This window comes from Myodes glareolus, chromosome 19, assembly GCF_982192425.1.
Source record: "Myodes glareolus chromosome 19, mMyoGla1.1, whole genome shotgun sequence".
Taxonomy (NCBI): Eukaryota; Metazoa; Chordata; class Mammalia; order Rodentia; family Cricetidae; genus Myodes; species Myodes glareolus.
In genome coordinates this window covers 41,911,183-41,936,083 of record NC_142044.1, presented here as the reverse complement: position 1 = coordinate 41,936,083, position 24,901 = coordinate 41,911,183, and the positions used below count along the sequence as shown (strand labels likewise).

General features: G+C 47.3%; 1 protein-coding gene across 5 annotated transcripts; it reads left to right on the top strand.

Annotated features, from left to right (window-relative positions):
• Positions 1-333: 333 nt before the first annotated feature.
• Eif3l (eukaryotic translation initiation factor 3 subunit L) lies at positions 334-18,795 on the top strand. Of its 5 annotated transcripts, XM_087898989.1 has the most exons (15): positions 334-443; positions 895-943; positions 1,025-1,082; positions 2,163-2,373; positions 3,321-3,400; positions 3,488-3,595; positions 4,665-4,726; positions 6,284-6,353; positions 6,537-6,610; positions 8,678-8,849; positions 10,824-10,978; positions 11,707-11,877; positions 14,117-14,614; positions 17,690-17,770; positions 18,598-18,795. In XM_087898989.1, the coding sequence occupies exons 1-15, from the start codon at positions 427-429 to the stop codon at positions 18,634-18,636; spliced, it is 1,845 nt and encodes a 614-aa protein (XP_087755115.1). In that variant the 5' UTR covers positions 334-426; the 3' UTR covers positions 18,637-18,795. The 5 variants fall into 5 exon arrangements, with proteins under 5 accessions (XP_087755115.1, XP_087755116.1, XP_048310758.1 ...); XM_087898990.1 differs by lacking the exon at positions 3,488-3,595 and having other exon boundaries at positions 335-443; XM_087898991.1 differs by lacking the exon at positions 1,025-1,082 and having other exon boundaries at positions 396-443.
• The last annotated feature ends 6,106 nt before the right edge of the window (positions 18,796-24,901 follow it).

The window sequence follows — 24,901 nt, the reverse complement described above, 5'->3', positions numbered from 1 at the left end:
ATTCCCCTTCTTTCCTCTTTTTCCCCCGCTTTGTGTTTTAGGATCTTGCTCTATAACCGCACTATCCTTAAAGTAACTAAACTCGGGTATCCTCGATCTCACTGCGAACCTCCTGCCCCAGCCATCTATGAGATCGCAGACGTGAGCCAACAGGTCCTCTAGGCTTCCCCTTTACACAGAACTCTCGCCGGCCCCTATTTCTGGCGCTTACACCAACACTCCAGAACCACCTCCTTTGAAAAGCCTCCATTGGAGGAAGAAGGCACGCGGCTAGCTTGCGAACTCTGTCCTTCCAATCAAACTTACATCAGGTCCCCAGCCGCCCCAGCTGGGCGGGACTTCCTGTCCGGCCAGACAGGCGCAGAGTACTTCTTCCGCTCTCTCCCGCGGGGCTCTGGAGCGTGGTAGCCATGTCTTACCCGGCTGATGACTACGAGTCTGAGGTAATGAGGAGCTGTGCGCGTGGCGGGCTCGCGTCGGGCACCCGACTCGGTGGGATTTGTCCACGAGTGGAGGCGGCGTCCAGATCGGACAGGAATATGCCGGCCGCGACCATCCCGGCCCTCCCTGCTCCGGGACTCCTCACTGATCCCGCCTCTGCCCGCCTCCTCGGCGTTTGTCCCCGCGTGTCGTTGCAGCCCGAGGCAGGCTCATGGGTGTTTGGAGCTGAGCTCTTGGCTCTGACGCCCTCGTACCGTGCTTTGCTTATTCCACCGTAACCGTGGGTCGTCCTTGCCCCTGCTCCCATTTCTCACACACGTATGAACCCCTCCGAGGTGGGGACTGTCCTGTCTGCTTGGTGTCATTAGCTTCCTGCTTGACGTGTACGCCTGAGGACGAGCGTTTTGGATCCCCACTGGGCGTGCATTCCTGACTTTGTCTTTTTCCTCGCAGGCTGCATATGATCCCTATGCATACCCCGGCGACTATGATATGCACACAGGTGAGCCCTGAATTCGCCCTGCTGGCTCAGTATCTCCAGGGATTGGCACCTTTTTGACTGTCTCAGCTTTGAATCCGACAGGTTCCTGGTAAAAACTCCTTGGTGGCCCAGGTCTGGAGTCGGCCATTAGACCCGAGTGGTAGGTTAGCGCAAGAGCCTAATAAATCAGGCCTTTTCTGTGCTCTTCCTGCCGGCGTCAGAAGGATAGCTGGCCTGACTAGGTTTCCCTTACTTGTGGGTAATTTTATGTGTCATGCTGGAGATGGAGCCCCATGCTTCTAGGCCAGCTCTGAGCCACACCCACAGCCTTGTTTAAACCACAAAGGTGGACAATCTTTGTGGGTGTGCTGATTTGGACTGGAGACTGAACTCGGGGTCCGGTGCACCCTGAGCACACACTACCACTTGACCTGCACTCCAGCCCGGAGGAAGATCTTGCTGTGAAAAATGTACTTGATTCAAACCAGGTCCATGTAAAATATCCTGGGGGGACTTTTGAAGTTTACTGAAATGCTATGGTGACTTTGAGATGAACTGAGTACCAAGTGGCTTGCATTTCTTAGGGTACATTACATTAAATGTTTTATTTAGACCCTGAGAGTTGTTTTACAAAGTATGTTAATGTCTCTTTAATGGTGAAAAAACTGAGGAAGGAGACTGATTAGCTTTTCATAAGTTATTTAGTTAGAAAGTGAGTTTCCTTTTTTGTTGTTGTTTTGGTTTGGTTTGGTTTGGTTTTCTTTCTTTTTTTTTTTTTTTTTGAGTCAGGGTCTCACTGTAAGTATAGCTCTGGCTATCCTGGAACTTGCTATGTATACCAGGCTGGCCTCAGAGATCCACCTGCCTTTGCCTCCCAAGTTCTGGGATTAAAGGTGTGTGCAACCATGCCCGGCTAAGAAATAACTTTGATGGTAATTGTTCTGAAGGATCGAAGGTGACTTGGGGAAGTTTGTATCTCTAAATGTTTAAAGGGAAATTATGCTGGTTTGTGTGGCTCTGAGTTTAGTGTGTGGGGTGGGGTGCATGTTTCTGTGGCTGTGTGTTCCCTCCCCAACCCACCCCAGCTTCAAGTTAAATCTAGGCCCTTGCTCATGCTGGGCAAGCATTCTATGGTAAAGATTGAACTCTATCCCCAGCCCTGTGATGTGGTCCTGCCCTTCTGATCCATCGTGCGTATGAGCTTGCAAGCACTTGAGTTTTTATTGTGTCTGTCCTCTAGGAGACCCGAAGCAGGACCTTGCCTACGAACGGCAGTATGAGCAGCAGACCTACCAGGTGATTCCTGAAGTGATCAAAAACTTCATCCAGTATTTCCACAAGACTGTCTCAGATTTGATTGACCAGAAAGTGTATGAGCTTCAGGCCAGTCGTGTCTCCAGTGATGTCATTGACCAGAAGGTGTATGAGATCCAGGACATTTATGAGAACAGGTATGTGCCGTTTACTGTGTTTCTATGTGGGACTGGCCTACTGATGCAGTAATGTGTAATCGTGTATGTGTGTTATGGGTTTTGTTTTTTGGGAGATGTTCTCACTGTGTTGTGATTCCTTGGGCTCGAGCAGTGGTTCTCAACCTTCCTAACACTGTGACCTTTTAATAAACAACTCATGTTGTGGTGACCCCCACATAAGATTATTACCGTTACCACTTCATAACTGTGATTCTGCTACTGAATTGTCATGTAAATATTTTTGGACATAGAGGTTTGCCAAAGGGGTAGAGACCCACAGGGTGAGAACCACTGGCCTTGGTCATTAACTAGACTTTGTATTCCACAAACAAGCAAGGTTCAGATCTAAAATACTGTCAGCACTGATAAAGATGGTAGTAGCAATTAGCATATATTCCCAGTGCAGGTTAGCAGAGCTGGAATACTTTGTGTGTCTCCTACTTTGCCTGTGACAGTAATCCCCTGGTGTAAGTTCTACGGGTTTCCTCTTTTTACAGTAAAGGAAGCATAGAAGCAACCATAGTTAGCACCCACTGTGCATATGCTGAGTTCTAAACCTGTACACTCTAACACCAGAGCCTAATTTCTGCATTGTACAACCTCCCAATGCATACCAGCACAGACCAAGCTCCAGAGTAGTGGATAATAATGATTGCTGGATAAAAGGCAGATCAGCTAGGGATGAGATGGCAAATATTTTAAGGAAGTTCTGGGAAGATGGGGTATGTGCAAAAGACCAGACACCTGTTGGATCAGTGAACAGGACTTGAACTCTGTTCCAAAGAGGAGAGCTGGATTGAGAAGAGTCATAGACTTGGAGGGCTCAGGCTTCTTTCTGTGATATCTCTCCTATGTTCTGAATTTGAGGGTTGGGTCCTGAGTCTTTCTTGTTTTGGAGTTGTGAATTGTTTTCACTTGGCTTTCAGCTGGACCAAGCTAACTGAAAGATTCTTCAAGAATACACCATGGCCTGAGGCGGAAGCCATCGCTCCCCAAGTTGGTAACGGTAGGTGGTAGATGTGAACGCTGTGAAAGCAGAAAGACCAGGGAGCATGTGGTTCTTTCTTTTTTCTTCCTTTTTTGCTTTTACCAGCTAGAGTTTCTCTATGTGGTCCTGGCTGTCTTGAACCTCACTCTGTAGACCAGGCTGGCCTCGAAATCAGATCCACCTGCTTCTGCCTCCCAAGTTCTGGGATTAAAGGTGTGCACCACTATGGTTGGCCTGTATGTGTTTCCCTTAGCATTTTATTTCCCCGGAGCTTAAGGTGTAGGTTTTTAGTAAAATTATATGATTAGAGAAAGCTGGATAATTTGAGCTTTTCCAGATACGAACTTTTCTCTTCCATCTTTGGGGTATGGTGGTCTTTGAGTCACTTTGGCTTGGGATAATTAGCCCCTCACCTTTCACTTTCTTTTTCTATGTGATGAGGATCCCTTTAAAGCCAGTGATAACATGGAACATGGTGAGACCCTGCCTCAGAGAGGGAGAGAAGGGAGAGATGGCTAGGAGCTCTAACAGCAGCATGGGACATCATTTTCTCTGGGCACACCTGGCCAGTATACAGTCCTTTGTTGAGACAGGATCTCATTGTGTGTGGTTCAGGCTTGCCTAGAATTCACTGTGTAGAACAGGCTGACCTCAAACTCACAGAGATCTCCCTGCCGCAGCCTCTCAAGTGCTGGGACTAAAGGCGTGTGCCACCACCCTGACTGGGTGCATAGGTTCTTGGGGCATAAGCTTAAGAGTTTAGAATAGAGGTTCTTAACCTGTGACTAGCGACCCCTTCAGGGGGGTGGAACAACTCTTTCACAGGGTTTACCTCTAAGAACACCAGGAGACACAGATATTTACATTATGATTCCTATCAGTAGCAAAATTTTAGTTATAGAGTAGCAGCAAAATAATCTTATGGCTGGGTTCGGGACATTACAGCATGAGGAACTGTATTAAAGGGTCCCAGCAAGAGGAACATTGAGAACCACTGGTTCAGGGCCTAGAGAGATGGCTCAGAGGTTAAGAGCACTGACCGAGACTGAGGTCTTGAATTCAAATCTCAGCAACCACATGGTGGCTCACAGCCATCTGTAATGAGATCTAGTGCCCTCGTTCTAGTGTACAGGCAGAATACTGTGTACATAATAAATAAAACCTAAACAAAAAGAGGTTTACCCTCTAGATCACCCTTTGTCCCTCCACTGAAAGGCTGCAGGTGCCGGAAACACCAGTTGCTTTGTAGATTAACAAAGTACCCTTTTGCTATGTCTTTTAGATGCTGTATTCCTAATTTTGTACAAAGAATTATACTACAGGCATATATATGCCAAAGTCAGTGTGAGTACTTTACATTAATGTTGGTGTTAACTTTTGTAAACTGTCCGTTTCATCTCTAATACACTCCCTAGTTGTATTTGTTCTGTGTCTAAAGGTGCTTGGTCTGTCTTTGTTGTTGTTGTTTCTTTTTGTGTATATTTTATGTGTGTGAGTGTTTTTGCTTACATGTATGTCTGTGTGCCTGGTGCCTGAAGAGGTCAGAAAAGGGCATCAGATCCATTGGAACCAGAGTTAACATACAGTTGTGATCCACCTTTTGGATGCTGGGAATCTAACCCTGGTCCTCTATAATAATGATTGCTCTTAATCACCCTAATCCCCTACCCTCCATTGATTGGTTGGTTTCTTTTAACTTTTTGGTTTTTCAAGGCACGGTTGCTCTGGTAGCCCTGGCTGTCCTGGAACTCAGTCTGTAGACCAGAGGGCCTTGAGCTCACAGAGATCCATCTGCCTATGCCCCAGAGTGCTGATATTAAAGGCGTGCATCACCACCGCACTTTTTAGAAGAAAGACAAAGGAGTAGTTTGACCCATAAAGTTGGTATCTGTTATAGACACTTGAACACTTGTGCTTGCCCGTCCGTCTCCACCGTCCCAGTCCTCCTTCTTGGGAACGTACAGTAATATATCCCCCGTAGTCCATCGTGTTTAGATAATCCCAGGTTAGATCCATGACCCTGCTGCATCTGGCTGACTGGCTTGCCGGTTGTGTTCCCTGTGACTGTCCCCACTCTTCCTGGATTCCTAGCTGTTCTCTGCTCTTCAAAGCACTGGTCACAAACACACTGAGCTGGGGAACACAGTGAACAATCTAATTGTCCAAGGTAGTTCTTTCTACTCCCTCACAAATGTGCTGTTCACTGTGTTCCCCAGCTCAAGAGACTCAGAACCGGAGTCAACCTTTGTGAAGGACCAGATAATAAATATTGTAGAATTTGGGGACATAGTAACTTTAGTTATTTGTTTATTTTTTAAAGATTTATTTATTATGTATACAGTATTCTGCCTACATATATCCTATAAGCCAGTAGAGGGAACCAGATCTCATTACAGATGGTTGTGAGCCACCATGTGGTTGTTGGGAATTGAACTCAGGACCTTTGGAAGAGCAGTCAGCGCTCCTAACCTCTGAGCCACCTCTCCAGCCCGACATGGTAACTTTAATCTGTTTATCTGTGCCTTTCTCAGAGCCATAAATGATACCAGTGAGTGGGCGTGGCTTTACCAGGAGGTGGTTTATGGCCAATGGCTTTGCCATCCCCTGGATTCTCTTGTCTGTCACTGGAAACTCCTGGTAACCCAGTGCTGTGTTATCTCCTTAGCTCCCTGACCTTCAAGGGCTCCAATGTTACCTTGTCACCTTAGTTAGGGCCAGGGCTCCTGAAACACCTTCTGTTTCTCTGCTTCTCTAGATCTGCTTGCCTCTTGTGAGTGTTGGCTGTGATGTGTGGCCACAACTTGGCCTTGACCGTAGCACTCCTTTTTTCCTCTTTCCTCGGTGCTCTCACATACAGGGAGAGAGCAGGCCTGTGCCCTGATATCCCTGTTCTCTTTACAGGGGGGACCCTCTTTAGAGCAGAGGTTCGAATCCTATTACAACTACTGCAATCTCTTCAACTACATCCTCAGTAAGTCTCACTTTTGTCCAGGGGCGGTTTTAGGGCACCCGACTCCTGAGCCAGATTCCAGTGTTGGGAAGAAGGAGGTCTTGTGGTGTACAGTGCTCGGATGGGAGATTATGAAAGGTGCTCTGGCCCCGCTCCGACAGGCAAACTTCTGTCTGTGGCCTGATTTTCTTGTTATCTCTACAGATGCTGATGGACCTGCTCCCCTCGAACTCCCCAACCAGTGGCTCTGGGACATCATCGATGAGTTCATCTACCAGGTGCCTGTTCAGCCTCGGCCTTAACATGAAATAAGTAATGCCTACAGAGACAGCCATGGATTGTTCATTTGTGTGACGCTGTCTCCAGCGTGGTTCCATGGCACTGGGCTCTGGGTTAGAATGGTTTTCTAAAGAGAACAGTAAAGCCTGTGAATTCCGGATACGAACTTGGAAGTCTTTGGCTCGAACTCTGTCACCTAGTACTTTTCTGACTTGAGGAACTGGTCTTCGGGCTTTAGAGTCAGGTGGCTGTGGATTCTGGTCTGCCTCATGTCTCAGTAACTGGCGTTGTTTAAGCTTTCGGTACTCTTTCTCACCCATCAAACAGAAACACTTGGGTTTCTCTTTGTAGACCAGGGTGGCCTCTGTCTCCCAAGTGCTGGGACTAAAGGGGCGTACCACCCTGCCTAGCTAGAAATAGTTCTGTATCTTGATTGTGGTGTTTGCCTGATATGTGCTAGGTCAGAATGCAAGAACACATTGCTTATCAATGAGGAAATGTCTCTTGCCTCAGGGTTCTCTTGTTGGGGTTGCACTGAGAATGTGGCCAGGTATAAAGTGTGGTCACGACTACAGTGTAGTCTGCAGGTAGAAGTTCAGTGCCACTGTTGATGGGTCCTGGGGGTCCTGGATGTTGGGTGTGTGATTTAACCACCATGCAGTGGCTTCCTCATCTCCAGTGCTTGGTCAGAGAACAGCTAACGTGTGACCCTTATATAGTCAGTATTGTCACAGTCCTTTTCCGGCTTTTCTGTAGTCATCTTATAAGCAGAATACACTCTGGGGTTTGGTGGCACACACATGTGAGTCCAGGACTTGAGTCCAGGGAGAGGCAGGACGATTGTAGCAAGTTCTAGGCCATGTTATCTCAAATCATTGCCTTTGTTTTAATTTACTTTGACGTAGTATCTCATGTAGCCCAGGCTCTCTTCAAACTTCTGCCTCTTCTCCATGTTGAGGGGATTACAGACCAGGTTAGAAATTAGTATATATTTCTTCCCCTCCCCATGATACAGAGTTTCTCTGTATAACCCTGGCTGCCCTGGAACTCAGTCTGTAGACCAGGGATCAGCCTGTCTCTGCCTCCCCTCCAAAGTGCTGGGACTAAGGGTATGTGCCTCCAGTTGAAGTCAGTACCTTAATTAAGGTATTTGAATACCGCAGGCCAGGGAGCCTTTGTGAGTACAGAGTGTTGGTGAATTGTGGTCGGTGCAGAGGCCTTCGGGCTCCGTGAGAGAGAGGGAGACCCCAGTGCCCTTCATGGCACAAATCTCAGGCCACACTCATGTACTTGGCTCCTGTGGCTTCTCAGCTTTGTCGGCCTCTTGGCATAATTTGAGATTGTTGGCTGTCTGATTGGCTTGGGAATGGAGGCAAATCCTCTGGTTGAGCTTTATCCGTCTTAAAATAAGCATAATTCCTTAGCTTAGCTGGTGTTATTTTGCTAAGGGACTTTCTAATCCACAGAGACTGATCACAAGGATCGGGGAGTGCCTGCGAGTCTCCCTGGCCAAGGCAATAGGCACAGGGAATGGCTCTTCCTTAGTGCCTTTTCCCCCTTGAGACAGGGTTTTATTGTGTAGCTCTGACTGGGCTGGAATTCGCTTTGTGGACCAGGCTGGCCTTGAACATCTGACTTATGCCTCAAGTGCTGGTATTAAAGGCTGTGCCGCCACCCCTGGCCTTTTAGACGGAGTTTTACTTAGTCTTTTTAACCTCACATAACACAAAAGTGGCTGCTTGCTGCTGTTGCATAGGCATCAATTATTCTAGAGGGAAGGGCACCACGTTAGTGCCTAGGTGTTCACATGAATTTGCCTATAGAGCTGTCGTGAGTGTTGTGCTTTATTGTGCCGTTCGCTATGACTTAAAAACACACACCTTGTCTTCATCCTGGTGCTCAGGCAGAAGCAGGACCATTGGGAGTTTGAGGTCACCTGCACTACATAGCTAAGTCATTCCCCGTCCTAAAAATTCTTGAATAAAAGCCTGTGTCAATGCATTCTCAGCACACGAATGTCACTGGGATTTACGCTCCTGCTGCATCTTTTCCTTCTTCCTCAACAGTTCCAGTCATTTAGTCAGTACCGCTGCAAGACTGCCAAGAAGTCCGAGGAAGAGATTGACTTCCTTAGATCTAACCCTAAAATCTGGAATGTTCACAGTGTCCTTAATGTACTTCATTCATTGGTAGACAAATCCAACATCAACCGGCAGCTGGAGGTCTACACTAGTGGAGGTGAGTGTGGCAGGCGAGGCCAAGCTGGGATCTCCGTTTTCAACTGCTCTGCTGTGTCTCCAGGGCCTTTGCATTAATACCGCCAAACTTTTTGTTGGGAATTCCTTATGTGTTAAAAAATATTGTGTGTGTGTATGTGTGCATGATGATAAGAGTGTGGACACACATGCAGAAGTTGGTTCTCTCCTCCATAACATGGATTCCTGGAATCAAATTCAAGTTGCTGGCCTATGCTCTCACTAACTGAGCCATTTTACCTGCTCTTTACATTTAAAATAATGCGAACCATAACATTTCCATTATTATGTGAGCATGTGTGTGTGCTCTACACATAGGCTGGCCTGGCACTCACAGACTCGCCTGTGTTCCTGAGGCAGGTTGAATAGCCTTTCAGGCGGTACTGGTACTCTACTGCTACTCACTGTAGAGTGTGTATTTCTTTGCAACTTGACAGTGTTTCTTTGATCAGGGTAGAATGTGAGGAACCATGTTGGTGTGACCTTTCACTTTGTTATCTTGAACTTAACTGATCTGCCCTATAATTTCAATGGGGTTTTTTTAATCAACATGAATGAAATTATCTTATGTAGACCAGGCTGGCCTTGAACTCACAGAAATCTATCTGCCTCACATGTGCTGGTATTAAAGGCACATATCAACATACCTGGCTTAAGATTGACACCTTTTATTTTATTGCATAATTTTTAAAAAATCACATTAGAGGCTGGAGAGATGGCTCAGTGGTTAAGAGCACTGTCTCTTCTTCCAGAGGACCCTGGTTCAATTCCCAGTCATCCACATGACAATTCACAACTGTCTGTAACTCCAGTTCCAGGGGATCCCATACCCTCACACAGACAAACATGCAGACAAAACATCAATGCACATAAAAATAAATAAATAATTTTTAAAAATCACATCAGAGCTTGGGTGTAGCTCAGTGGAAAGCTATGTGCTCAACATGTGCATAACCCTAGACTCATTCCCAGCACCAAAAAGAACAAAATCTTGTTCCTCACCTCACTAGCTGTTGCACCTATTGTGACAGGCGTTAAAAGCTCATCCTTTTGTTTCTTTTCATTTTTGAGACAGATTCTCTGTGTAGCTCTGACTGGCCTGGTCTTGAACTCAAAGGCCTGCCTGCCTCTGCTGGGATTAAAGCCATATACCACTAAACCAAGCAAAACTCACTTTTTTTCTTTTAAAATCAACAGCAAATACTGTTAGTTTTCACACAGTATTTTTTAAATTCCATTTTATTTATTTTTGTGTATAGGTGCACATGTGCCACAGTGCACACATTCAGAGGGCAGAGAACAATTTGTAGGAGTTGATTCTCTCTTTCTACCATTTGGGTTTTGGGAATTGTGACTCAATTTGCTAGGCTAGGCTGCAAGTGCCTTTACCTGCTCAACCATATTGTCAGCCCTGTCAGCCCTTTCAACTTCTATTGAGAGATTATTTTGGAGACATGTCTGTCAAATAGCCAGGAGTGAGTTTGGTTCGTGTGTGATTGATTGTGTTAAGTAGAGTGCTGAGGAAAGGGACTAGGTCTTTAGGTTAGCTGTGACAAGGAGCAGGCACTACCATGTGGCCTCCAGGACACACTGCCTGAGGATTGGATCCACAGAAAAGGCCATAGCATCTGTGGGTAAAAAGCTTTGGCTTTGGGTTTCAAAAGGAAGTGTCTGTGAATAACTGTTCTCAGTGAGGTCCTTCTTGTTCTTAGATATGTTAGGATTAAAACAAAAACAACAAATGAGCTTCAGCTCTCGATGCAGTTGCTAGACATCATATGCAAGAACACAGCTTGCCCAGTTTCTTGAGATTCCTATGCTGAGTAAGGCATTCCATGTATGTGAGGGAGATTTGAAACCTGGCATCAGGTGAGGAGTCTTAATAACAGTCAGGGCCCAGGCTGGTCATTTTTTTACCTTCATCTGTGGAAGCACTCAGAACATCTTTCCCTCACAGGTGACCCTGAAAGTGTGGCTGGGGAGTATGGACGACACTCCCTCTACAAGATGCTGGGCTACTTCAGCCTGGTGGGGCTTCTGCGCCTGCATTCCCTATTGGGAGATTACTACCAGGCTATCAAGGTGCTGGAGAATATCGAGCTGAACAAGAAGGTAAGCACGCCTGTTCCCTCTGTTCTGGCTTCCCAGAACACTGAGCTCCTAGGATAAATAGCCAGGAAATGGAACCCTTCCTTTGTCCCCGAGCCAGTCAAAAGTTGAGCCTAGAACTGTCTGTGCTTGATGATTTGGGTGGCTGATGACACTGAGAAGTGCTCTTGGAGTCTTTGTCTTGTCTTCAAAATAGAAAGCTAATGAGAGCCCTTTACTAGTGCAGAGTTAAAAAGAGTTAAAAAGGACATGGGTAGTGCCTGCAGATAACCTGGCACTGTGGAGGCAGTAGGAGCTCTGCAAGTTCAAGGCCAGCCAGGACTTTATAATGCAACCCTGTCTGCAAAAACAAATTCCTGAAAGACCTAGTTTTCTGTTTATATTTTTTTGGAGATGGGGTCTCACTGTATAACTTTGATCATCCTGGAACTATCTAACCCAGCTGGCCTCAAACTCTCCCAAATATACTTGCCTCTGCTGCCTAGGTGCTGGAATTGAAGGTGTGTGCCATCACACCCAGCTGAAAGACTTAGTTTTGTGTCGTGTGTTTATTTATTGGTTTTTGAGACATGGCTTCTCTGTGTATCCCTAGCTGTCCTGGAACTCAGAGATCAGCTGTCTCTGCCTCTGCCTCCCAGGAGCTGGAATTAAAGATGTGCTCCAGCACTGCCTGGCTTTCTAGTTTGATATGGATCAGAACTCATGGCTCCTGCTTCCACCTTCCTTTGCAGAGCATGTATTCCCGTGTGCCTGAGTGCCAGGTCACCACATACTATTATGTTGGCTTTGCGTATTTGATGATGCGTCGCTACCAGGATGCTATCCGGGTCTTTGCCAACATCCTACTGTACATCCAGAGGACCAAGAGTATGTTCCAGAGGACCACATACAAGTATGAAATGGTAAGAGAACTGCAGCCACTGTCTCACCGGGCAGCTGATTCCTTGGCTCTTGCACCAACAGTTCTGGATAAGCACTATCTAAAATTTGCTACTCTTGGGGCTGGAGAGATGGCTCAGTGGTTAAGAGCATTGCCTGTTCTTCCAAAGGTCCTGAGTTCAATTCCCGGCAACCACATGGTGGCTCACAACTATCTGTAATGAGGTCTGGTGCCCTCTTCTGGCCTGCAGACATACAGACAGAATATTGTATACATAATAAATAAATAAATATTTAAAAAAAATAAAATTTGCTACTCTTAAAAATACTTCATATCAGCCGGTCGGTGGTGGTGCATGCCTTTAATCCCAGCACTTGGGAGGCAGAGGCAAGTGGATCTCAGTGAGTTTGAGGTCAGCCTGATCTACCAAGTGAGTCCCAGGACAGCCAGGACTGTTACACAGAGTAACTCACTCTATCTTGAAAAACCAAAAAACAAAACGAAAAATCCCATTTGATTTTAATACAGTTTAAATTGTGTGTATTTGTGGGATATGTGGTAATTAGATACAAAAAGGAAAAGAAAAAAATCAGAGCTGGGTGGTGCACACCTTTAATCCTTGTACTTAGGGGGCAGAGACAGGTGTATCTCTGAGTTTGAGGCTAGCGTGGTCTACATAATGAATTCCAGGACAGCCCATATATATAAAGAGATAAACAACCTAAAATTTAGGATATTTCTTATCCTTAACCATCTATAATTTCTTTGTGTTGAGAACCTTAAAACTACTCTTCTAGTGCTTTGGTTTTGTTTGTTTTGTCTGTTTTTGAAATAGTATTTCACTGTGTAACCTTGGTTGTCCTGGAATTTGCTCTGTAGAGTAGTTTTTCCTCAAACTCAGAGATCTTTCTACCTCTGCCACCACAGCCCACCTGGCTCTTCTAGTTCTTTTTTCTTTTTCTTTTTTTTAATTAAGATTTATTATGTGTTCTGCATGCATGTATGCCTTCATGCCAGAAGAGGGCACCAGATCCCATTATAGATGGCTGTGAGCCACCATGTGGTTGTGGGAATTGAACTCAGGACCTTTGGAAGAGCAGGCAATGCTCTTAACCACTGAGCCATCTCTCCAGCTCCCGCAGCCCGTGCCCTTAACCTCTGAGCCATCTCTCCAGTCAGCCCCTTTTCTAGTTCTTTGTACATATAAATTGATAAAAAATTGTATATTGGTATATAAAATATAATATTATAAGATATATTGGCATATTTTAATTGAAATAAATACGGCCCCTGCTATTCTCTGAGCCCCCTCTGTCTGCCCACTCACTCCAGGGATTACAGCTGCTGTTGTACGGGAATTTTGTTGATAGCCGCAACTGGCCACTGTCTTCCTCCTCAGCATACTGGGTTTTTAAACAGTGTCATTGTTTTCTTCATTACTTGAGAGTTTCGTGCATGAACACATTACGACTTACTATGATGCCCTAGCAGGCCTTGAATTTGTGTTCCCCCTGCCTTAACCACTAAAGTAGCTGAGATTAAAAGCCTGTGTCATTAGAGTCAGCTCTTTTCTACCCCTCTGTCAGATCAATCTCTTTGGCTTCTGTGAATGAGAACACGTGGTTTTGTTCAGCTGTGGAACATGTAAACGATCGCTGACCACTGGACTGCACTCCAGCAGGACTTCTGCTTTTGTTATCGTGACATCTACCTTAGATTACTAACATTTTGTAACTTGGGGTTAGAGGGGCTAGGAGCTTAACTTGATGGTTGAGCCCTTGCCTAGCAGGATGAAAGTCAGGCACTGAAAACAAATGTCTGAAGCAATTAGTGGGGACGATGGACTCAAGGCTGTGACAGGTGTTTCCTAGGAAGCGGCCATGGCTTGAGCAGAGAGGGGCGGAGCTGTGGAGCTGGAGAGTCCTGACACAGTAGCTCTGTAGACTCGCCTAAGCGGTCGGGTTCCTGGGAATGCAGGGGTTGGTTTTAGTAGTCCATCCTTTATCAGGTAGAAGATTTTGTTTTCTTTTAGCATCAGAGGTTTCTGCTAACAAGTTTATAAGAATTGACTTTCCAGTAATGTGAGGCCAACCAGAGAGGCCCTGGGGGGAGGGTTCTGGAGACAGCCATGGAGGACTTAGCACTGGGTGGGGCTCGCGAGATCTTGGGGTTGGGGTGGTAGGCCTCCTGGGAGAGTGCAGCGACTGATGTGTGCTGGACAGCATGATAAATGATGGTCTGTGTGTGTTTGACTTCCCCAGATTAACAAGCAGAACGAGCAGATGCATGCTCTGCTGGCCATTGCCCTCACCATGTACCCCATGCGGATTGATGAGAGCATCCACCTCCAGCTGCGAGAGAAATACGGGGACAAGATGCTGCGCATGCAGAAGGGCGACCCCCAGGTCTATGAGGAGCTTTTTAGCTATGCCTGTCCCAAGTTCCTGTCACCTGTGGTGCCTAACTATGACAATGTGCATCCTAACTACCACAAAGAGCCCTTCCTGCAGCAGCTGAAGGTGTTTTCTGACGAAGTGCAGCAGCAGGCCCAGCTGTCCACCATCCGCAGCTTCCTCAAGCTCTACACCACCATGCCTGTGGCCAAGCTGGCCGGCTTCCTGGACCTCACAGAGCAGGAGTTCCGTATCCAACTGCTTGTCTTCAAGCACAAGATGAAGAACCTGGTGTGGACCAGCGGCATTTCTGCCCTAGATGGCGAATTCCAGTCAGCCTCGGAGGTGGACTTCTATATTGATAAGGTATGGTATCCCCTGGGCCAGCAGCCCTGGTCACCCTGCTTATCCTTTCCAAGGGGTAAATGATAGATCTTATAATTAAGTCAGATATGTAGTAGGTTACAGGCATAAAATGGTAAAGAAGGCTTTGTTGAGAAAGTGAGGTTTAAGCTGGGATGAGAGCTCAGCATTGGCTGTGAGAGACTTGTTCTCCACAATTGCTGCACATGCTCAGTTCTTCATGCCTGCCCTGAGACCGACAGTCACCTCCCATCGCCCACTGCAGTGATTGCTCTCCTGTTTATGGGCTTCTGGGTGATTTTAGGTTATTACATAAAGGAACACACGGGCTTTTTTGAGAAATGGGGTCTTGAACTTATGATCCTCCTGCCTCAGCTTCCCATGTGCTGGGCTGTACACATCTGCCGTTGTCCAGTGTACATAAGGCTTTTGTAGGTTAGCTCTCAGCAGTCTGTTACACGTTTATATATGTGTGTGAGAATGTGTTGTTCCTGCTGAAGTGCTAGCAGCGTAGCAGTGGCTTCCTTGGACTAGGGCAGGCTGAAGAGCAGAGCTGAGACTCCAAGCTGGAGCCAAACTCTCGAGTGTCCTGTTTAACGAGAAGATGAAAACGACTTTTGTTGTTTGGTGCTGGGTACGGAGCAGCGCCTGTGCGTGTGAGGGGAGCACTCTCCAGCCCAGTTTTCATCCCATTTTGTGAAATTGCCCAAGTAGGCCTAGAACTTTGATCCTCCTGCCTCAGCTTCCTAGTAGTTGGGGTTACAGGTCTGTGCCACCATGCCCATTGTTTTAGTTTTCCATTGCCGTGACGACATCATCACATCACCAAGGCAGTTTGTGAAAGCATTTAATTTGGGGCTCATGGTTCCAAAGATTAGCCATCACGGAAGAGAGCATGGTGCTAGAACAGAAGCTGAGAGCTCACATCCGATCTTTAGTCCTAAGGCAGAGGCAGATAGAGCTGACTGGGAGTGGTGTGGACTTTTGAAATCTCCAAGCCCATTCCTGGTAACACACCTTCTCTAGCAGATCACATCTAATCCTTCCCAACAGGTGTACCAACTGGAGACCCAGCATTCAAATATATGAGCCTATGGGGCTGTTTTCATTCAAACCACCACACCCAGCCTCACTTTAATTTGCATTGATTCTTTTATGCATATATCAAGTAGTTGCAGTTTCCCTTACCAAGGTACTTCACTTGAAGCGCCCCTTGATGTATTGTGTGGAGGTCAGTTCTGTCCTGCAGTGTGGGATCCAGGTGTCAGGCTTTCACAGAAAGTGCGTATACCCACTGCAGCGGCTCTTTCTGACCCTCATGACTTGGGTGTGTGTGTAATTATGGAATGGATGGGTCCTGTTTGGGTAGTCCTGTTTGAGCGAGCGCGTGTGCCACATGGTGTGTGGGAGCTGGAGGACAGCTCTGTGAGTTGCTCTCTCTCTGCCTTTGCATGGGTTCTGAAATCGTGCCCGTCATCAGCTCTGTTTACTGCGCCTTTAGTCCCAGCACTCGCGGCAGAGGCAGGCAGACTCAGTGAGTTTGAGGCCAGCCTGGGATACACAGAGAAACAGAAAACAAAAACAGAATACTTGCTGCTCTTCTGGAGGACTAGAATTTACATCAGGCTGCTGTCTAATGCCTCTAACCTCCTTGGGCACCCGCTCTCACATGCAGACATGCAGATACCCACCTGCATATAATTTAAAAATCTTTTTTAAACGTTTTTTTAATGATTTATTTATTCTTATTTTATGTGCATTGGTGTTCTGCATGTGTCTGTGTAAGGGTGTCAGATTCTCTGGAACTGGAGTTACAGACAGATGTGAGCTGCCGTGTGGTTGCTGGGAATTGAACCCAGGTCCTCTGGAAGAGCAATAGTGCTCCTAACCACTGAGCCATCTCTCCAGCCCATTATTATTATTGTTGTTATTTTGTTACTTTGGGGAGGGTTGGTTTTTTTTTTTTTTTTTCAAGACAGTGTTTCTCTATGTAGCTTTGGAGACTGTCCTGGAACTTACTCTTTAGACCAGGCTAGCCTCAAATTCACAGCACACGGCTCCAGCCCACAATTTAAAATTTAAAAGTAAATTGGAGAGTGATAAAAGAAGACATTCTACATTAGCCTCTGGCCTCTATGCACAATTGTATATATCTGCACAAACATGTGTCCGCACCCCTCCCACACACCTCTTCTCTGCACTGAATTCTTTCTCGGTGTTTGACATAAACAGTTTTTTTGATAGGACCATTGACCTGCTCTGCCCACCGTCATCTCATTAGAGACTCAGCAGCTAGTCCCAGCTCAGGTGGTTTAATAAATACTTCTCCCAGTTGGGTCGTAAATTACAAGTCAAGTTTTATTTCTGTTTTGTTTTTGTGTGTGTGATCTGTGTGCTGGTGTACATGTAGAAGTCAGAGGACAATTTTGGGAGTTGATTCTCACCTTCCGTCTTGGTAAGACACAGTCTGTCTTGTTTTGCTCTGCTGGATTCTTGTGACTCCACCTCCCATCCCAAGTAAGAATCCTGGAATTATAGATGATCACCATCACTGAGCCAGCTCACATCATGTTTTCCTGTGACATTGTATTTAGATTAAATTAGTACTGCATCCATGGTTTAAAGACCCTATACCAGTTGTGACTTGGGTGGTTTGGGGAATGTTGAGAGCAGGGTGGTCTTCACTGTGTAGATGAAGCAGGGGTGATCCTGTTTCATCAGCCTCTCAAGTGTTAGGACGACGTGTGTGCCTGCGTATGCATGCTTTTATTTATCTGGTTATGATCTGCTTTACCCAAATTTGCTTTTGAAAATTAGTGTAGGAGCTGAGTGTGATAGTCAGGTTCTGTAATGCTGTTTGCTTGGGAGCTGAGAAAGGAGCTTCTAAAGTTCAAGGCCAACCTGGGCAATTTAGAAAAATAAAAAGGACTGGAGAATTAGCGAAGTAGTATAGCTCCCCTGTACTGGGGACAACACTTGGCACCATTGTGCTTTGCAGGTAAGTGGCTCCACACTAGGTGGCCCTTTTCCCCTGTCCCCCACCACTTCTCTTCTGACTTTGACTGCTTTCTCCCATAGGACATGATCCATATTGCAGACACCAAGGTCGCCAGACGTTATGGGGATTTCTTTATCCGGCAGATTCACAAATTTGAAGAGGTAAGACGCCTGAGAGAGTGGCTGAGAAGCCTGAGGATAGAGCTGGGGCTTTTAAATTTTTCTCATGCTTCTTTTTAAGCATGAGATTGGCCCTTTAACTTTCTAAGCTCAGCTGGCTGGCTGCTTAGGGAGTGGATTGGGCCCAGGACTTGCTGTGTCAGCCCTTTCTAGGGTATCTTTTCCAAGATCTTGGTCTGCGGGTGGCCTTGCAAAGGGTGCCGCTCTCCTTGCCCTTCCTGGTATTTCCTAATATGGGTGGATTTACTGTTGAGTCCCTCCTTCCCCAGTTCCCAGTTGGGGTGTTCTCCAGCCCAGACAGGTCTGGCCAGTGTCTACAGGCTGAAAGACTAGAAGCTGTGTTTGACAGACCTGGTACTCGCTTGTCTTACCCTAAGAAATGTCTTGTGTGTCATGCCAAAGAGCACAAGTTGGTGAGACTCCCTCTTCCATCTCTGAGCCACTTTGTCCTGGTACCTGGAGTCCTCTCACAGAGGCCATGCTCCTTCAGGATCGTGACAGTGTGGCACTGTTTTTACTATTTAGCTGTCTAATCAGGACTGTTCTGTCAGGGAGAGGTCAAAGCTCAACTGGCCTGGCCCCACTGAACCCCTGTCCTGTCTATGAAATAGGCAGAGCAGTATAGGGAGTGGGTTTGTCGACTGAAGACAAGAAAAGAGACTGTGACCACTGAGGGTCTAAGGAATGCCTGGTTTTCTGTGGCCCTCCCTGGCCTCGGGGCTGCTGGGAGTCTGGCTTCCTGATCATGCACACTATTGGGATGGGTTCCAAAGATCCCACATCTAACTTTGCTTTACTTTTCCTTGTAGCTTAATCGAACCCTGAAGAAGATGGGACAGAGGCCCTGAGGATGCTCATTCAGGAGTCGAGAACTTGTTCTGGTATCATCGAGGGAAGCACTCTTGTCACCGAGAAGCCTTACCTAAGTCAGTCATCAGCTGAGTTGAAACATGCTCAGATCAAGGACTGGATGTTTTCGGAGCTCTCAGTAAAGGGTCTTTGTTGGAGCTGCATTTGTGCTCTCATTATTATTTCGTGGTGCATCAGACAGTGTGGAAGCTGAGTTCCTTCATCCCTTTATTCATGACATACTGTGTGCTTTATAGGGCATTTGACCTGCTATAATTTACATAGCATGTTAATGGCAGTGCTGGGCCCTGGGAAAAGACTGTTGGACTTCTCTTACTGCCAAGAGTTGTGCAGACAAGTCTCAGACGCATTTAACCCCTACAGTTCAGGTTTTGTGCAGTGTTCCATTTCTTTGTTGATAAAATAGATAGATCCTGCTGTGATTGAGGTCATATAGTTAAAAACAAGTCAGGCTTCAAACTACTTTATTACTGCCTTCTGTCCAGATGTGCCTGCTGCCAGACAGAGCTAGGCCTGCTCTACAGATGTGTTGTAAAAATCTTTCTCATGTGTGGAGGCAGGGGTTGGTTGAGACATGGCTGTGTACTCCAGGATGACCTCAGACAATCCTACTGCCTCACTTTCGTACTGCTAGGATTATAGATGTGCCATTGTGGGGTTTGGGGGAGGATCTTAAGTATAGGTGTTTGCATGTCTGCGCACCGTGTGTGCAATGCCTGCAAAAGCCAGAAAGGGGAGTCAGATCCCTCTTAACTGCTGAACCATCTCTCCAGCCCTTTTTTTACTTTTTGAGACAGAATCTTGATACATGACTCAGGCTGACATAGCCAACAGAGTTGCCCAGAATGATCTCAGACTTGTAATTATCCAGCTTGGTACCTTCTGGGGGTTGACAGGTGCTAAAACTGGGCAAAGTGGCTTTTCCTTTCCTGGGCGCTAATGATGTGCCTGTCACCTTGTTGTCTTGACTGGCAATCCAGTGCCTGAGTTTGGTGCCTGGTACAGAAGGTGACTGCAGGACAACTGCACTTTCTGAGCCCAGCAGGAATGGGCAGATGCTGTTCGCACCCATTTGTTGCCTGGCACACAGTGGATGCTTTCTCGTTTGTTCCTCCCCCACATTTGGAATTCATAAACTCTTCTCTCCCACTGATTCGCCAAATGCCTGCAAGCTATTGCGGTAACCTTATGTGGAAGGAGATCTGTGTGGATAGGAGCTAGAGTCTTAGACATCCAGATGGGCTCTGAATCCAGTGACAGGGATCCTTACAAGAGCCACAGTAGGTAGAGACAGGAACAGACGTTGGGTTTCTCAGCCATGTGCTGAGGAGTAGCTCCTGCCATCTTGACTTGGGACTTTTGGCTTCTGGTACAATGTAATTTCTGCTCTAAGCCTCCAGGCGTGTTATGATTTGGTACAGCGGCCCTGGGGACAGCGTACAACTTAGTAAGACGCCTGGAGTCCTAGATCACCAGGGTCTGCTAGGCAAGGAAGATGTCCAAGTATGGAAAAACCAAATCATATCTTTCAGCTTAAACTTTTTGGTTTTTGTAGATCAGGCTGTAGATCTGGCTGGCCTCAGTCTCACAGAGATCTACCTAATCCCAAGTGCGGAGATTAAAGGTGTATGCCACCACCGCTCAGCTAAACTTAAACTTTATGGTGGATATGTGATAAATCATGCTTACTGTATCTGATGGTGACAGGAGCTATGGAGAATTATAGGCAATCTCACAAGGGTAGTTTTGGCCCGAGTATGGTGGCTCCTGTCTGTAATCCCCACACTTGGGAGACTGAAGCTGGAAGATCAGTGGAAGCCCCGGACCACCTTGCAGAGGGAATTGGGAAATGGATTTCAGAGACTGTAACATGAGGGGCTGGCTGGTTGGGGTTTCTGTCCCACCCAGTACCCCACAGCCGGCAAGCCCCAAAAACAATCACACAGAGGACTCCATAAGATTATAAACTGATTGGTACATTAACTCAGGCTACTTATTAGCTCTTGTAGCTTGTATTAACCCATTGTTCTTATCTAGGTAGCCACATGGCTCGGTACCTTTCACAGCAGGGCAGGTCACGTGTTGCTTCTCGGTGGGCTGGGCAGGAATGGTGAAGGGAGGTTCCTGCTTCCCAGAATTCTACTGTTCTCATCACCCTGCCTCTACTTCCTGTCTTGTTGACCCGTCTAGTTCCTGCCTGGCCAATCAGTATTTATTCAAAATAAACAGATTGACAGAATACAGAATTCTCCCACACCAGGAGACTATGAGGGAACACACTGATAGGTGTCTTTTCGAGCAGAATCCTGAAGGCGTATGTTACAAATACCCAGGGCAAGTGTTTATCTGCAGAGGGAAACTGACTCTGCAGAGCACACTAGATGCTGAGGAAATGCAGAAGGAAGGCTGGTTGGTACAGATATCTTGAGTGGGAAGCTAGAGACTGTGCAGGATCTGTAGGTGATGGTGCGGGTGACAGCCTGCGTGAGGCGGGAAGCCATTCCCCACCAACGAATTAATAGAGCCCTCTGCTAGTTCCAGAGCCAAAGGGTGGAGTTCAGATATAACCCAGGACAGCCCAGTTCTAAAAACTGTTGTGCTGGGACCCAGCCCCACTCCCAAAGGGAAAAAGCCAGAGTGCATTCTCCCTTTTAATATGGAAAACATTCAAGCACTTGTAAAACCCTTGGGAATTTTCCAAGCACTACATTTGTGACCTTGTAGGATCCTGAAGAGTGGAGTCAGGATCTGCCAAGCTTTGGATTCCTCCATCTTCCTGTCCAGTGCCAGTTTCCTGGCTGCGGGAGGGTGCTGTGCTCAGATTCCTAAGAAATCCCTCCTGCTGTCCCACCAGCAGCCCTGGCATTGGATGTGGATGACTCCCCTGGACTAATTTCTTCCCCAATTGTAGTTTTAAAAATTCAGTTTTTGCTGAGTGGTGGTGGTGCATGGTTTATTTCCAACACTTGGGAGGCAAAGGCTAGCCTGATCTACAGAGCGATTTCCAGCACAGCCAGAGCTACACAGAAACCATGAGTCCAACAAAAATGCAGTTCTTAAGGCCAGGAATGATGACGTGAACCTGTAATCCTAGCACTTGGGAGGCCCGGCCAAATGTTTTAAAGTTGACAGGTGGTGTACCCCTTTTGCTCCTGCACTCAGGAGGCAGGGGCAGGTGAATCTCTGAGTTTGAGGCCACTTTGGTCTACAGAGCAAGTTCCAGGACAGCTAGGGCTACACAGAAACCCTGTCTTTCAAACATTAACCAAAATAAACAGCTCCTGGGCTAACACTGGAGTTGCAGGTTTTCTCTTTTCAATCTGGATCAGGGACCTGGAGAAATGGTTCAGTGGTTAAGAGCAAATACTGCTCTTACGAAGAACTGGGTTCACTTCCCAGCACCCACATTTGGTGGCTCAAAACTCTTCATGAGGGTCCAAAGAGATGACTCAGCAGTTAGTACTGACTTCTTCCAGAGGACTCGAGTTCAATTCCCAGCAGCCACACGACAGCTCATACCTGTCTATAACTCCAGTTCCAGGGGATCCGTCATCCTGAAATAGATATATGTGCAGGCAAAACATCAGTGCACATAAAAGTGAATTAAAAGCAAACTCCCAGGAAGTCCAGTTCCAGGGCATCCTTGGACTCCTGTAAGCACGTTGCATCTAAACTAAGACAGCCTCATACACGTGTATAAATAAAAAGAATACTCAGGGTTTTTTCCAGATGAGGAGGCTGACATGGCGTCCTGGTCCTTTGCTTGCCCTAGCCAGGGTCACACAGAGCCAGTGTGTGTGAGTGTCTGGCTCCGGATCACCTCCCAGCCCAGTGGCTGTGCTTGGCAGCCGGCAGTCCTTGTGTCGGGCAGGCACAGCTGAACTCTGCCTGGCACAGGGAGGAAACGCAGTGAGTTGAGCAGCTGCACCCGACAGGCAGAGGCCTGGTTCTGTCTTGCCCAGAGCAGAGCAAGCCGGCTCAGAATCCTTCCATACATGGCCTGAGCAAGTATTCTGTTATCAGAGTATGGGAATTCTGGGTGGAGCTGGTTACCAGAAGTTTCTAAATCAGTAAGAGAAGACAGCGTAGCATAGTGTGGGCTTGTCCGTACTGGGGTTTGAGCCCTGCCTGTCACAGCCCAAGTTACTGCTCAGAGCTGTAGTTTCTCAACTATCAAATGGGAAAGACACCTGCCTCCAGATTGTGCTGATGAGTAGAGAGAGTTCTTAGCACAGCACTTAAAGTGTAATTAGGGAACGGAAGCCATTATTAGCGGGTTGTGAACTTGACAGTCATAGACTAGGCAGAAAGGTCATGTGTGTGACAGCCTGGCAACGTCATGGTAGAGCAGGGACCTGCAGCCTCCAAAGACCAGTTAAAGCTTTATCCCGTCTGTTTCTCTAAGGAGAAATGGAGAGTCGGGGCTTGAGTCCTCAGTGGCATAGCGCATGCAGGGCCTTTGGGGGACCCTGGGGGTCCACTCCTGCACTAAAGGAAGGGCCGGTGCAGAGGCCATTTCACAGAGAGGTTCAGGCACTCCCCAGAGTAGCCCAGCAACAGGCACAGGAAAACCCAGGGGCTTCAGAAGTTACAGAGGACGGAATTTGGCTATGGGGATTGCTAGGTGAGAGAAGCCCAGTTTTCTGACTCACAGTGATGATGGAGCTGGTGAAGTGGGGACAGTGCCAGGGCAGGAGGGAAGTGAAGGCACCTGCGGGGGAGCCTGTGTGAACCTGGCAAGCCTGGCAAGGTTCCAAGGGCATAACAGCTCGGAGCGAGCCATTAGCGGGGGCTAGAGTCCTGAGCTCCAGACTCCCAGACTAGAGTTGGTTTCTCAGCACAGACAGCACAGAGCATCCTCTAAAGGCCTTGGGAACCTGTCCTCAGTTCTTCCCCTTTCTTCACTCTCTTCCTCTTACACACTGTACAGTGAACCCGAAATGGGCCTTTCCTTCCCGTATTGCCTAGACTGTAGGGTGGCTTGAGACTGCTCTTCTGCCAAGTAAGGCAAGTAAGGAAGATACCAGCCCTGTCGGTCTCGAATTCTGGGTGTCATTTAGGATCTATGTGAACCTGAGAGCACTGGAGAAAGAGGTTTCTTGGTAGCAGTGGCCCAGGCAGTGGACATATCGTCTTGAATGAGTAGCTGATAACTCCTTGAGGAATATGTGAATAGCGACACACCAGGAGGTGGGTGGTGACACACGCTTTTAATCCCAGCACTCAGGAAGCAGAAGCAGGCGGATCTCTGGGTTCGAGGCCAGCCTGGTCTACAGATAGAGTTCCAGGGCTCTGTTACACAGATGTTACACATCTCTGTTACACAGAGAAACCCTATCTTGAAAAGTCAAAAAGAAAAAAAAAAGGAATTAGCATATCAATATCAGTCTAACTGATGTGTGCAGTTCCTATGTAGAATGTGGAGGCATAGAACAAAGGCCATAAAACCATGGATGGTGGGCCGCACTCTGGGAGGGGAAACAAGACTGCCTGCCTGACTTCATGTCAGTGGCTGCTCATTTTCCACCCAGCCTGCACTGCAGTCAGGTCAAGAGCTAACTTCCCGGGATGGGGAGAGGTTCCAGGAAGAGGCTGAGATGGAGGCAGGGGACCGGCCAATGTCAAGGTCCAAAACCCAACCAGCAATTTCCTGAGGCTTTCCGGAAGGAGGTGGGGAAAGGAAGCCATAGTGTGTCCTGGGGCCTGCGGCTCTACATTCCTGTCCAGCCTGTTGTGAAGCCAGGCTTTTGCTCATTTCTGCCCCCACCTGCACCCAACCTCCATGTCCTCTGAAGTTGGTGAATCCTGAGAGGTGGCCTCCACTAATCGTAGCTGGGAACTCAAGGAGCCTCCAGGGTTCCCGTTCTGATGTGGTCCCTTCCAAACCAGGAAGCTTCTGTGTTAACTTTCTGAGCCTCTGCTATCTACCCAGGCAGTCAAATGGAGCCTCTTGTTCACCATCCCCCTGAACGTCCCCCCATTAGCCTAACTTCCTTTCCCCCCAGTTAGCTGGTGTCCTGGGTCACCTGGGGCTGAAACCCACCCTAACTCCCTGCTCTTGGACAGAAAAGTATCACTTTTTGTTTGTGACAGGAAGAGCTACTGGCGCTGTGCTACACGGGGACAGGCAGTTGGGAAGCAAGCAGCCCTTTTCCTGTGTGTGACAGCTCTTTCCTTAGCACTTAGTCCTTGGAGAGGCCATCTTCCGGTGTCAGGAAAGCTCAGGAACCATTTCCGCCCTGC